At 36.2% G+C, this 15,113-nt stretch overlaps 1 protein-coding gene and 1 pseudogene across 1 annotated transcript; one reads left to right on the top strand and one right to left on the bottom strand.

Annotated features, from left to right (window-relative positions):
- The first annotated feature begins 145 nt into the window (after positions 1 to 145).
- LOC132160966 (ruvB-like 1) lies at positions 146 to 5,190 on the top strand. The gene is made up of 11 exons (XM_059570732.1): positions 146 to 425; positions 775 to 861; positions 953 to 1,085; positions 1,549 to 1,700; positions 1,833 to 1,922; positions 3,142 to 3,291; positions 3,386 to 3,449; positions 3,536 to 3,734; positions 4,279 to 4,381; positions 4,490 to 4,581; positions 4,734 to 5,190. The coding sequence occupies exons 1-11, from the start codon at positions 285 to 287 to the stop codon at positions 4,891 to 4,893; spliced, it is 1,371 nt and encodes a 456-aa protein (XP_059426715.1). The 5' UTR covers positions 146 to 284; the 3' UTR covers positions 4,894 to 5,190.
- A 3,373-nt stretch (positions 5,191 to 8,563) lies between these two features.
- Positions 8,564 to 14,439, bottom strand: LOC132091030 (protein RFT1 homolog; annotated as a pseudogene).
- Positions 14,440 to 15,113: the final 674 nt, after the last annotated feature.

Genomic DNA, 15,113 nt, shown 5'->3' with positions numbered 1-15,113 from the left:
TCTTTGTTTTAGTACAACACTTTAAACGGCACACAAACGGAAAATAGGGGCGTATTCACAATGATCAGACGGACAACATCGACATCCAATGATTAAACAGAGATTCCACAAATTGGCCAATCGTTGCAAAGAAAAAACGTTCCCAGGGCAGTACTTCCTCAAAATCGCCTTGGTTACCCACATGGAAACGCGGGTCTCTTGTGTTTGATTTCAACGGCTTTTCGTGTAATAGGCTTAGGGTTATTTTTTAAAATTTTAGAGTGTTTAATTAACTAACAAGAAACATGAAGATTGAAGAGGTAAAAAGCACAACAAAGACGCAGCGCATCGCTTCTCACAGCCATGTGAAGGGTCTCGGGCTGGACGAGGCCGGTAACGCTAAGCAGTCCGCGTCAGGACTAGTGGGACAGGAGACAGCCAGAGAGGTAATGTTAACGTTAGAGTTCCATCTCATCTTTTGCCAGTTTGTTAATACATGCAGAATGATTACAGTGAATATTATAGGACAATTTGTATTTAACTAATAATTTGTGAAAAAAGAATACAAAATATGTAATAAAAAGATATGTGTCAGGATTCACCAAGAGAGTAAGTTATATTACTGTTGACTCAGACCCTGGTTTTGGAGACTATTAATATTTTTTGTAGTTTAGCCACTTTATATTATTATAGTTTTCGTTTATAAAGAACATCATGTTTTTTTTTAGCAACATGTTGTGTTTAAAGAAATTGGTCAATATAAACATTCCCTATATTCTTACCTTTTTTTATTAGGCTTGTGGCATCATCGTAGAGCTGATTCGTTCCAAAAAGATGGCAGGCAGGGCCGTTTTACTGGCTGGACCTCCTGGAACTGGCAAGGTAAGGACCAACAAGCTTTTTTCTATCAGTCATTGTAAATAGTTTCAGAGATGTCCTTATGGTTTGATAATTGTGTTTCTGTACCCTGCAGACTGCTCTAGCATTAGCCGTGGCTCAGGAATTGGGAAATAAAGTGCCGTTCTGTCCTATGGTGGGCAGTGAAGTGTATTCAACAGAAATCAAGAAGACGGAGGTGCTGATGGAGAACTTTAGAAGAGCAATTGGTGAGCACACGCAAAAAACCCATGTCTGTGCAGTATAGCCTGTAAAAATGCTATACAATTGGGAACGTTTACTAATTTTTAAAGAGATATATTTAGTAATAAAGGTATAAATGTCATTCAAAACCAGGCAAAATTTTTGCACAGCCCTATTCGAAACCATGAAAAAACATGTTCAAATACATTTTGACTTATTAGTTAATAACTCCTAATAAAGCCTGATATTAGACAACCAATATGACTCAAACAATGTCGACAGTGTGATCAAGTGAGATATGCATGCATGCACACATTATTACAGCGCTGACAGAAAAAACACAGGTGAATAGATTAACTGGAACTTAATATATAATGAATTCTGTAGGTTTTTAAAAGCATATTGGTAGATCCGCTTCTATTATATATCTTAGCAGTTATTGTTTCTGTACATTCTCGTACTTAAAATTCGTATGTTTTGATTGTGCAGGTCTGCGTATCAAGGAGACTAAAGAGGTGTATGAGGGAGAGGTCACTGAACTGACTCCTTGTGAGACGGAGAACCCAATGGGAGGCTATGGCAAAACTATCAGTCATGTCATTATCGGTTTGAAGACAGCAAAAGGCACGAAACAGTTGAAGGTAAGGAAGTGAAAGCACTTTTTTCTTTTGTATTCTTATATTTCAAAGATAAGATGAGCTGGATGGAAAAATTATTTTGTGTCTGTTTGAAGTTAAAAGTTTTATCTCATAGCATTTGTTATGCTCATGCAGCTGGATCCCAGTATCTATGAAAGTCTGCAGAAGGAGAGAGTGGAGGTCGGTGATGTTATCTACATCGAAGCGAACAGTGGGGCAGTCAAGGTAAGGACGGATTTGCTTAACCATTCTTTCTCTTGCCTATATCTGCTGATGGTGTGTTGAAGTAATCTTTTGTCAGTGCAGGTAGTCTGGCAGTGGTAGAAAGGACAAGATTGTCTTTCATATTTTTGACAGATATTAATACTTTTTATTAAGCAAGAATGTATTAATTTTATCAAACGGGACAGTAAAGACATTTATTATGTTACAAAATATATTAATATTACTAAAATAGGATAATGTTACAAATTCTGTTCTTTTGAACTTTTTTTTTTTTTTTTTTTTAATCTATGGAAAAAAACTATTTGCACAAAAATATTAAGCAGCACAACTGTTTGCAGGTGTAAGTTTAAAGGGTAACTTCACCCAAAAATGAAAATTAGCCCATAAATTATTCACCCTCAAGTCATCCTAGGTGTACATTTACTTTCTTCTTTTAGACAAATCCAGTCCGAGTTATATTAAAAATTGTCTTTGATCCTTCAAGCTGTTTAATGGCACTCAGTGGGTGTTGTTTGCATCAGTCCAAAAGAAGTGAAATAAAAAGCGCCCATCCATAATAAAAAGTGTCTCACATGGCTCCGGGGGGTGAACAAAGGCTTCCTGTAGCGAATCAATGTTTTTGTAAGAAAAATATCCCTATTTAAAAAGTAATGAACAATTTAAATTAGATTGTGCTCACTGTTATAAATGGACGCTTTTTATTTAACTTGGATAAAAGCGTCTGCTAAATGATTAAATGTAATGTAATGTAAATGTAACTTCTCTTGGACTGATGCAAGCAACACCTACTGAGTGTCATTAAACAGCTTGAGAGATCAAAGACAATTTTTTACATAACTCTGACTGGATTCATCTGAAAGAAGAAAGTCATATACACCTAGGATGACTTGAGACAGAGTAATTTATGGGCTAATTTCAATTTCTGGGTGAACTAACCCATTTAATGTTTAAAATATATTCAAATAGAAGACATTTTTTAACTGTTACTGTTTCTTTTTATTTTATTGTATTTTTGATCAAATAAATGCAGACTTGGTCAGCATAATAGATTTCTTTCAAAAACATTTTGAACAGTAGTGTAAACGCATACACTTTTACTTTACATAAAGTACAGTACGCTTCTCTTGAAAATAAATTAACTCCATTTTATGGTCCCAAAATCTCTCAAGGTTTTTATCAAGTTCATTCATAATCTGTCTTTCTGTTTTTTGGTCTGCAGAGGCAGGGACGATGTGACACATTTGCAACAGAGTTCGATTTGGAGGCAGAAGAGTACGTACCTCTACCGAAAGGCGATGTACACAAAAAGAAAGAGATTATTCAGGATGTTACACTTCATGACCTGGATATTGCTAATGCAAGACCTCAGGTACTGTACTGTATGTGCACACAAACATCACGTTTTCCAGCATTTCAAGTGGAGCTCCATAATGCTAATCAAACAAGCATACTTTGTTTTCCAGGGAGGCCAGGACATACTTTCTATGATGGGTCAATTGATGAAACCCAAAAAGACAGAAATCACAGGTAGCATAGTTTATATACTTATAACCATCACAGGATTTTTAATGAAGCCATGTTTAACTATCTTTTTGTGTGTATTCTGTATGCAGATAAACTGCGAGGGGAGATCAATAAGGTTGTGAACAAGTACATTGATCAGGGTGTGGCAGAGCTGGTTCCTGGTGTTCTGTTCATAGATGAAGTTCACATGCTGGACATTGAGTGTTTTACCTACCTGCACCGAGCACTGGAGAGCTCCATCGCTCCCATAGTAGTGTTTGCATCCAATAGAGGAAACTGCCTCATCAGGTGAGTTTTTGATACAGTGGGAAACGTAGTAAATTAACTTAGCTTTGTCACAGTTTAATATTTAGTATAACTGTAGGATATTTTGGTTAAATTAGTTGACATGGTTGATGCTAGTTAATAGAAATACAGCTGGTCATTTTTAATGCTCCAATAATATGAACAGTTTGATTTTAATGTATTAGTGAATGTTAAAATTAAGAGTAACAAGTGCATGTTAATGCAACTAATGTAGATAACAAATGGAACCTTATCGTAAAGTGTTAAACAGTTTTGTTCATTGTTAATTTGTGGTAATTCATAATGTATTTGTACAAATGAACATTATTCTAGATTAATAAATGTGGTAATATTATTTTTCATTGTTAGTTCATCATATCCAGTTCATTAACTCATGTTTGTGAATATGAGCATGTCTGATTCTATTTGAATGATCCTAACCAATATTGGAATTAATCTGAAGTTTGCTGTGACCAGCTGTTGATCCAATGATCCAGTGACGTGATTGGTTGTACACAGTTTACAGTTATGCATAATGATGTTTTAGGGGGACTGAAGACATCAGCTCTCCTCACGGTATTCCACTGGATCTGCTGGATCGAATCATGATTATCAGAACTATGCTGTACACTCCTCAAGAAATGAAACAGGTGTGCATAAACTCTTGCATCGAAAAAGTTGATGCTTACATCTTTTATGACATTCTAAAAGATGAAGAAGACATTAAATGTTGTTTTTTAATTTGTATGATGCTATAGATCATAAAGATCCGAGCTCAGACTGAAGGAATCAACATCAGCGAGGAGGCTTTATCTCATCTTAGCGAGATCGGTACCAAGACTACACTCAGGTAATACTGATTGATTGATCCTATTGATTTAGATTTGTCATTATCATTTCTGTCTTGTTAATGGCATTCCCAGTTATTCATTATCATGAATTTATCATTTCTGCGATTTGGTAATGTTATTTTGGCTAATGTGTGTGTTTGTGTGAATGAAGATATGCAGTGCAGCTGCTGACCCCTGCTAGTCTGCTGGCACGAGTTCAGGGGAAGGAAGTAGTCGAAAAGGAACAAATAGAAGAAATTAATGAACTCTTCTATGATGCAAAGTCCTCTGCAAAAATCCTGCAAGAACAGCACACCAAATTTATGAAATAACACCAGCACTCTCTCACACATTCTTTGTACGGCCTGCTTTAGCTTGCTTTACTGGTTTATTTCACATTTGTCATGATATGAAAGAATGAATGACCTAATACTTAATTTTGTCAGTCAATTTGTTGTTAGTCAGAAGAATAGGAAAGAAAACATTCTCTCCATAATTAATATGCTTAGACAACTTAATTTCTTTAGTTTCATCCCAGACTTTTGTTATTCTTCTGTAGGATATGTTTTCCATTGTCCTGTCTGCTGTTCAGTTTTTTGTTCTGAAAATAAATATTTTTTTGATAGTAATGTGAAATATAAATGGTACCTTTTTATGACACATTTAATTTTTCACACAAAAACAAATGCTTCTTTTCAATTTAAAACTAAACCAACAAATTATTTATTTATTTCCCAAAAAAACTTAAAGGGGTCATCGGATGCTACATGCACTTTACAAGTTGTTTAAACTGAAAAGTGTGTGTACACAACCACCCTATAGTGATAAAAATCCACCCAGGGTTTTTATTTTTATCTAAAATCTTTATCCCTTATCTTAGATACCTGTATTTGTGATGTCAGACAGGCCCCTCCCACGACAGTTTGATTGACAGCATTTCAGCACAGACTGGTGTCTTCACCATTGTTTCACCGCCGCAGTAGATGTAGACGAAAATCTCCTAAGCGATTGAGGTGTTTTGTTGTTAGATGTAATAATGAACACAGCAGTCATCATTTACTCCCGACATCTAAGCAGCTTAAGACGCAGGGGATTGCATTTGTTTTTGAAGGGAATGCATCACCGATTTACCACTCATCTTCACGCAAATCATTCAGGGTCCAGTTTGTCTTAAAGAAAAAGTTTTTTTAACGCATCTTTGCAAATAGCCTTTTTCTGACGGCCTTTTTCTGTTTTTGACGGTTAAAAAAAGTGTCCTTTACACATCCACTGAGAAATTTTAACCAAACTATGTTACAGATTTTCAGTAAGACCCAATGGAATCATATCAATTTGTGGAAAATGGGGATCCGATGACCCCTTTAAAACTATTGTGGGTTATAAAAAAATAAAGAAAAAAGTATTATTCAGTTTTAATAGTTTAAAGCCTATTTTAATTCAGGAAAAAAGTTTTTAGTAAATAAAAAGTACTTTGAGGTACATAAGATCAGTCAGTCTAACTATTAATATTGTTTAGCTGTGCTGTTGAATGGTTCCATTGTTTAAACAAAAACCAACAAGTTGTTTTTCTATGTCAATGCTTTAGATTCATTTACAAATACAGGTTTTAGCTGTATGATTTAGTGAAATAATGGTCCATAGTGTTATTTTTCTTTTGTGGGTTTGTTAAAGGCAGTCTCAGATCCTGAGCGAGCTTTGGTGAAGATGGATGGCGCGACCTTCCCAGCTCGTTCTAACAGCAGAGACAGAAAGAAAAGAATCAGAACACACAAAAATACAAGCTACATCATCCAACACATTTGAATTTTAGCCACCTCACAAAGTGCTCCATTTATTTAAATGATATTATGACGAAACTAAATTTGAACTAAGATGGGAATAAAACAGACTGTCAAATACAAATTTCACAATCTTAGTGGGGTACACAATCTTTTAATAGTCTTTGATAACTTACTTTTGACTTACTTTTTGTTATATAAGGGAAAATTTAATGGTATTTTTATAAAATGGTGATAGAATGACTATGTAGTAAATTGTTAAAGATGGAATCTTAAAAGGTTTGGAAAAAGGCTAGAACACAAATTAGTCAATACAAACTTAAGACACACGTTAGACTTAAACATCATAAAATAAAAGTGATTAGTAGAAGTGTCTTCCCCTATGTTTGTGTGTTCTGACATCCTGCTAGTTATGTAGTGGAAGTATTATAAAAAGCAGACACACAAAAACACAGTTCTTTTTTCCTCTTGGCTTAAAGTAAAAAAACAAGGACACTTGGATTAAGTGACGTTTAAATATTACAACTTTATGAACTGAATTATTGCAGTTTCTGCTGATCAGCTGCTGATCGACTCAGCGCATTCCTGCATCACTTCAAAGGTCTTGCTCTTCACCTCTGTTCCAGACGCCAGTTTATCTCTGGCTCCAATCAAATCCTCCACTTTTACCTCAGGCCTCTTAACTTCCTCTTCTTCACCCTGCTGTAGAGAAACAGAAAAATGAATGACAAGAATAACGTATCTTCAGTTCTTCTGTTTCATCTTCTCTTACTTGAGACATGGTGAACTCTCAAAATCAGTGAAATCCTACAGTCTTGCTGAAGTTTTTGCTTTATACTGGTCATATGTGAATTTATGAACACACACTCACACACACACCCTTCCCTTGCAGAGTCCAATCCCAAATGGGCCATAATTCCTTTGGCCAAAACATGAGTCACACTGTCCCTCCTCCCATTTTAATCTCAGTTACTTATTTAAAGATGACATCCTCAGTACTTTAATTAGTTCCAGCAGTTCAGAAATGAAAAAAGTTTATGGTTTGTGCATTGTATCTGCCTTATTCTTCTTGTTGGAGTGCATTAAATGACTGCAAGTGCTTATTTGAAACCTGTTGTGTTTGTTCTTTCGTGTGTTGCTAAGTGATTGTTTGTGAATGATAATTTGTCTCTTTTCCATACTTTTTAAACAGAGCTACTTAGGAATTACTTAATGTCCTGCAATTCTTAAATCTCTCCATCCTAATGTTTTTACTTTCTTAGTCATTTTCACTGGTTTGCAAACTCAGGAAACATTTCCGATGGCTTCATGCTAGAATCTGTTTCTATACATTTTTCAGTGTCTGTTATGTTTACAGAGACTGCATTTATTTGATCAAAAAGTAATGCAAAACAGTAATAAAATGTATATATTTTTTATATTTTGTATTTTAATATGTTTAAAAATATTTTAAAATTTAATTTACGTAATCACAAAGCTGAATTTTCATTCAAAACTATTTCACTGCGATACATATTTTTAAGATTATTTGATGAATAGAAAGTTGAAAAGAACTTTTTTATTTAAAATAGAAATCTTTTCTAATAATCTTTACTGTCACTTTTGCTCCATTAAAAAAAAAAAATAATTGCTGACCTCGAAAATTTGAATGGTAACGTATGTAAAGTAAAGCTGGAAATCAGTACAGCCAGGAAAAAAAATGTTTATATATACCCAGTACCATTAAAATGTATTATATATAACCATTTTATACAATCAATCATTCATACAGAGTTCACCACTGATTTACACAGCTACAGTATATCTAGCAGTAACTTTATGCAAATGGTCAATGAACACTTTCCGTATGTCTAATGACAAGCAATAATGTTCGAAAATGAACAATCTTAAGGAATGACAGGCACATTGGAGCAGTAGTTTCATACTGTGGACCCCTTGATATCTTTGCATTATGTTGCAATATTCTCTGTGTTTGTTTTGTAATTAATCAATCACATATTCTATAAGATATGTCCTGTAGGAATACTAACCATCAAACCATCAGCTACTTTTGATGTCATAAGCAAAAACTGAACATAGAGGTACTGCATCTTCTGGAGTAAAATTTAAAAACATTAAAAAAAAAAAATGTTTGTGAAAAAAAAAAACCCACACAATATTCAAATCTGGTCCATGACATGTTAGTGTCAGCTGAACCTCAGTGAGGTTGAGGCATTAGCTGCTTTCAAAGTAAAAGCCCATGTACGTTTCTTGCTGTATTTGGGTAACAGCTGAGTCCTGACAAACTGTGAGTGATTCGTAGAGCCATGTTACAGCAATTAGCTAAAATGAAGCCAACGCCCCCTAACACCCATGTTAGCCAATAAGAAAGAAGAAAAGAGGCTGACAGACCCAGCATTAATAGATTATATCTAAAAAAAAAAAAATTAAACAATTTCTTAATAAGGGAAAAGCCTTACATGTTTGAATTGAAAAACAATTTGTAAATACATATATATATACACACACATATACAGTACAGACCAAAAGTTTGGACATACCTTCTCATTCAAAGAGTTTTCTTTATTTTCATGACTATGAAAATTGTAGATTCACACTGAAGGCATCAAAACTATGAATTAACACATGTGGAATTATATACATATCAAAAAAAGTGTGAAACAACTGAAAATATGTCATATTCTAGGTTCTTCAAAGTAGCCACCTTTTGCTTTGATTACTGCTTTGCACACTCTTGGCATTCTCTTGATGAGCTTCAAGAGGTAGTCACCTGAAATGGTCTTCCAACAGTCTTGAAGGAGTTCCCAGAGATGCTTAGCACTTGTTTGGGTTCAGGTCCGGTGACTGTGGAGGCCAGGTCATCTGGCGCAGCACCCCATCACTCTCCTTCTTGGTCAAATAGCCCTTACACAGTCTGGAGGTGTGTTTGGGGTCATTGTTCTGTTGAAAAATAAATGGTCCAACTAAACGCAAACTGGATGGAATAGCATGTTGCTGCAAGATGCTGTGGTAGCCATGCTGGTTCAGAATGCCTTCAATTTGAATAAATCCCCAACAGTGTCACCAGCAAAGCACCCCCACACCATCATACCTCCTCCTCCTCCATGATTCACGGTGGGAACCAGGCATGTAGAGTCAATCCGTTCACCTTTTCTGCGTCGCACAAAGACACGGTGGATGGAACCAAAGATCTCAAATTTGGACTCATCAGACCAAAGCACAGATTTCCACTGGTCTAATGTCCATTCCTTGTGTTCTTTAGCCCAAACAAGTCTCTTCTTGTTGCCTTTCTTTAGCAGTGGTTTCCTAGCAGATATTCTACCATGAAGGCCTGATTCACACAATCTCCTCTTAACAGTTGTTCTAGAGATGTGTCTGCTGCTAGAACTCCGTGTGCCATTGATCTGGTCTCTAATCTGAGCTGCTGTTAACCTGCGATTTCTGAGGCTGGTGACTCGGATGAACTTATCCTCTGCAGCAGAGGTGACTCTTGGTCTTCCTTTCCTGGGGCGGTCCACATGTGAGCCAGTTTCTTTGTAGCACTTGATGGTTTTTGTGACTGCACTTGGGGACACTTTCAAAGTTTTCCCAATTTTTCGGACTGACCTTCATTTCTTAAAGTAATGGCCACTCGTTTTCCTGTACTTAGCTGCTTTTTTTCTTGCCATAATACAAATTCTAACAGTCTATTCAGTAGATCTATCAGCTGTGTATCCACCTGACTTCTGCACAACACAACTGATGGTCCCAACCCCATTTATAAGGCAAGAAATCACACTTATTAAACCTGACAGGCCACACCTGTGAAGTACAAGTGTGTGTGGCTACTTTGAAGAACCTACAATATGACATATTTTCAGTTGTTTCACACTTTTTTGTTATGTATATAATTCCACATGTGTTAATTCATAGTTTTGATGCCTTCAGTGTGACTCTACAATTTTCATAGTCATGAAAATAAATAAAACTCTTTGAATGAGAAGGTGTGTCCAAAATTTTGGTCTGTACTGTATATATTGTGACGAGTATACTATATATATATGTATGTATGTGTGTGTGTGTGTGTGTTTATATACAATATATATATACACACACACACACACAACAGTTTAAAAGTTTGGGGTCAGAAAGATTTTCTTTTCTTTTTTATTATTATTTTATTATTCATTAAATTAATCTGAAGTGAATGTGAACATCTTCTAAATTGTTTTACAAATTGTTGTATTAAACAAATGCTGTTCTTCAAATGAATCCTTAAAAAAATACATCATGGTTTCAACAAAAATGTTATGCAGCACAACAGGTTTAAACTGATATAATAAAAACAAAATGTTACTTGAGCACCAAATCAGCATATAATAATGATTTCTTATAGATCATCTGACACTGAAAACTAGAGTTATGATGCTGAAAATTCATCTTTGCCATCACAGGAATAAATGACACTTCAGAATATATTAACTTAGAAAACAGTTATTTTAAACTGTAATAATATTTCACATTGTTACTTTTGTTAGTGTATTTTTAATCTAATAAATTAAAGGGGTCATTTGATGCCATTTCAAATTTTCCTTTCTCTTTGGTGTGTTATAAGCTCTTGGTACATGAAGAAGATCTGTAAAGTCTCAAATCCAAAGAGATATTCTTGATCAAAGTTAAGACTCTGCCACGCCCCCTGAAGCGGCTCATTCAAACACGCCCCCACATGTCTACGTCACTATGTGGAAATATTTGCGTAATGCGTCCAAAGGTTCACACAAAGAAAGAAGGCGTGGTTTCAGTAACAGCAGGTAATGTTGAAGCAGTCATGTCAGGGAGATGCTGTGTGGATCTCGGCGAAAGCAAAAGAACTTTATTTGGCCTTCCGGAAGTAGATGCATTTAGAAATCTTTAAGATTACTCACAATAGAACAGCAATGCATTCTATGGACGACCGTTTCGTGAACCTAGGATAGGAGGTAATTCTGACATTGCTACGACAATCTGGTGCTTCTGAATCAGCTACTGGAAGTATGTTTTGTTATTAGTTTGAGTATTTGCAATTGAACGTTCAAATGCAGTTGTGTGTGTGTGTGTGTGTGTGTGTGTGTGTGTGTGTGTGTGTGTGTGTGTGTGTGTGTGAGCACGCGTGCGTATGTGTGTGAAAGAGAGAGAGAGAGAGACGGTCACACAGGGGAGTCAGCGGTCTTAACCGTCCGTGGCTTGTGTACTGCAAACACAAACGAGCTTCATCACTGTCTGTCAAGCTCCTTTCGGGCTTGAACTGATGGTAAAACTAAGGACATTATTAACTGTCTTTACATTTCTTTTAAAAGATGAAGCTTGCGATTATAGAAAGTGGCATTACATTTCCGACGAGTGCTTGCGATGATCGGCCAATCACAATGCACTGGGTCAGTTGGCCAATCAGAGCAGATTGCGCTTGTCAGAAGGAGGGACTTTGTAGAAAACGACACGTTTGAGAGAGTCGGGGCATAGAGGACCTACAATAATGTACAGTATTTGAAAAATAATGTGTTTTTTGAACATTGAAGCATGTCAACATATTATGTTACACAAAATACACAAAATAATGATCTTTAAAAAAGCATCATATGACCCATTTAAGTCTTGGAGAACATAAAACAATTATTTCAAAAGCATTATAAAATCTTACAGACCCCAAATGTTTGAATGGTAATGTATATATACAGTATAGCAATTATGTTGTTCACCTGTCAACCTCCTCTTTGCTCATGGCAGCAAAAACAAAACATTCTGTTACTCCATTAATGGCTAACAGCAGAACATAACAACTATAACACCGGAGGAGAGCTGGCCCTGCAAATAACACAAACAAACCATTTAAATCTTTACTGCACACACTCACAAATAAAAATGTACTCATCTGAACTGAAAAGTTAAGCGTATTTGTGTTTTACCGGCTCCGCTTCTCAGAAGTTCCCCACCGTAGATGTCAAGTGCCAGATGAGAATATGCATAACCAAAAACTGTGATGATCAGACCAATCAAAAGCACCAGCTTCAAAAGACATTCCAGTACTTCAGCTGCCATGGAAACTTCCTCCTGTGGACCAATCAGCATTTTACACCTATCCAACCCCACACCTGGCTGGCCGGACTAAATAAAGTTAGGCACATAAACAGACACTGACTTGTTTTTGATGTCACACATCTTGTCCACGCTCCAGGACTTTAGCGAAGAACACATAGAAACTCTCCTCAATGGGCAAAAAAATAAATCTTGCTACCATTGAGCCCAGATTGTTTATTATATCATAAACTCCTGTAAAAAGAAAATTAGTATGACTATATTGTTTGTGTATAATAATTTGTGTATATGATTGTACAAACTCACCCTGATCTCCAAAGTTAAGCACATTCAAAAATGTCATCACATAACGCTTGCCTATAAAATCAAAATGAAATATTTATTGTAAAGGTTCAGCATTCAGTACTGCTTATTTGAGCATGATTTTTACCTTCTGTAAGTATCTGTTTGAGAAATGACTGTTTGAAAAAGCTCCAGGTTAGTGTGGTCAACTTCCAATTTAGAAGTGGCTAAAAAACAAATATATAAGTGTAGTTGCGTCACTGAAATAAAAAGAGTATACAACAGAGCATTGTGGTTTCGTATTATTAAATGAGTCACCTCATGATCAACTCTAGATGGCAGAAGGTCTTTTATGCGACTAACAGGAAATAATTTCTTCTGTGCTTCCTCTGAGCCGAGGAAATTAATGAAGTATAACACGTAACAAAGCAATAAAAACCCTGCATAGACCCACTGTGAAATGAAAACACACAGAATCAAGATCAGAAACCAAGAGGCAACCAAAAACTATATATGTTGTATATGTTCAGTGTGTAAACATGCAAATATATATATCTGGGCTGCAGAAAAGATATAGAACCCCCACTGAGGTGTTGAGACCACCAACACTACAGTAACAAGACATTTAGCAATCATGGCTAAGCTTTCGGCAATCACCTGTGAATATATGTCATCTGGTCAGACAGTGTCACCTTATTCGATCTACAATGATTCTATCAAGGGTAAAATAAAGTATGAAAGGCAGATTGTTTGACACCTTCAAACGGACGAACATGTGTGCATGTGCAAGAACCCAGAGAGGTTCAACCAGCAGCTCTGTAAGCGCAGCCAAGCAGAACAATCCAACAGCAGGAACATAATGCGGGATGGTCTCTGAATCAGGTGCCTGGAGCAGCCACCACCACACACACACCAACAACACACCCCACACACAACCTACAGGAAATCTAAGAGTTTGAGAAGAAATAAAAAACATTTTCTTTTTAGGTGAACTATTCCTTGAAATTTCAGATAAACTTTGACTGCAATCATTCAATCCTTCTTTTTTTCCCCAGAGTTCAGAAGTGCATTTCCACTTTTTAATTGTGTTGGTTCCAGAGGTAAGAAAAGTTTGGTTAATAAAACTACAGGCATTTCTACAGTCGTGAGCCATAACAGGTTGATAACCTGTCTCCAGTTACGCCCCGCCCCTTCGCCACTTAGACACGCCCTCCAGAACGCCTCCCTAGACAAAAACACCAATGTAGAATAGAGCAGCATCAACCTGTAACAAAAGCAAACGTTTTAGTTTGTGGCACATTAAAATGAATGTTCGAGATGATGTGTATCTGTAGACCCACCTGACATTTACCACACCTATCAGCTCCTTAGACACAAACCGTAAAGTAAATGCGTTCAAGAGAAACGTCAACACTCAAAACATCACATGCAGCATAAAGCATATCAACAAACTGCTTTACTATATTTTTCTAATACATGTGTATTTGGTGTGTGTACAGTAGTAGTAGTAGTAGTAGTAGTAATGTGTGTGTGTGTGTGTGTGTGTGTGTGTGTGTGTGTGTGTGTGTGTGTGTGTGTGTGTGTGAGAGAGAGACAGTAAGTTACCTGAAGCAGAACATTGTAAGAGGGCAGTGTTGAAGCACTCTTGAGCACATCTTCTGAGCCCATTGTAAACTTAACTGTTTAACTCAACTGACTATTTAAACTCACTATCAATAAAATCCCCGAGAGTCGCCGGTGGTCTTCTAATGGATTTGCCATTTGGGGTTTAACCATAGACAGTAAAGGGTTTAAATTATTTCAAATTAAAAGTCCTTATATCTCGGTGGCGTTTCTAAACTAACCTTTAGGAGGAAACTGGTCGACTCGTGTCATTTCATTATTATTCTAAACGTTCATAACATTCTATTATGAAACAAAAATACACGTTAAATTTAATTTGTTAAATATCTGTACATTGTAGCACTTTTAACTTGTTACAACTTTTAACAGGAAGTTTGGAAGGATTTTGATTCACGACAGATTGTTGGGAACATAATGAAACTAATTTTATGAGTTTTGGGTGGATAGGTGATGCAAAGGCGAGGAATATAGGATTAAATCAATTACAGTATAGCAACACGATCTCAATATCCTCCATCCCTCTTTGGTTATTCCCCTTGCCAACTGTTGACCTCAGTATACAACAGGAAATAAAGGATCAATCCAAGCAAACTCCAGTGTGGTATATAGTGCGGAATTATTTTGAGAGGCATTTCCAAGATTCAGTGTTTTTGTTTTGTTTGTGTACGGATGGATCAAAAGACCCGAAGACAGGATATGCAGGTGCAGCCGTGTATATTCCAATGAATGATTCTTACATTAAGAAAAGAGTTTCTAACCATTTATCAGTTTATGCTACAGAACTATTGGCAATTTTAATGGCCCTGCAGTGGTCAGTA

The sequence above is a fragment of the Carassius carassius genome, chromosome 17 (assembly GCF_963082965.1).
Source record: "Carassius carassius chromosome 17, fCarCar2.1, whole genome shotgun sequence".
NCBI classification, from domain to species: domain Eukaryota; kingdom Metazoa; phylum Chordata; class Actinopteri; order Cypriniformes; family Cyprinidae; genus Carassius; species Carassius carassius.
This window is presented reverse-complemented; position numbering and strand designations above follow the sequence as displayed.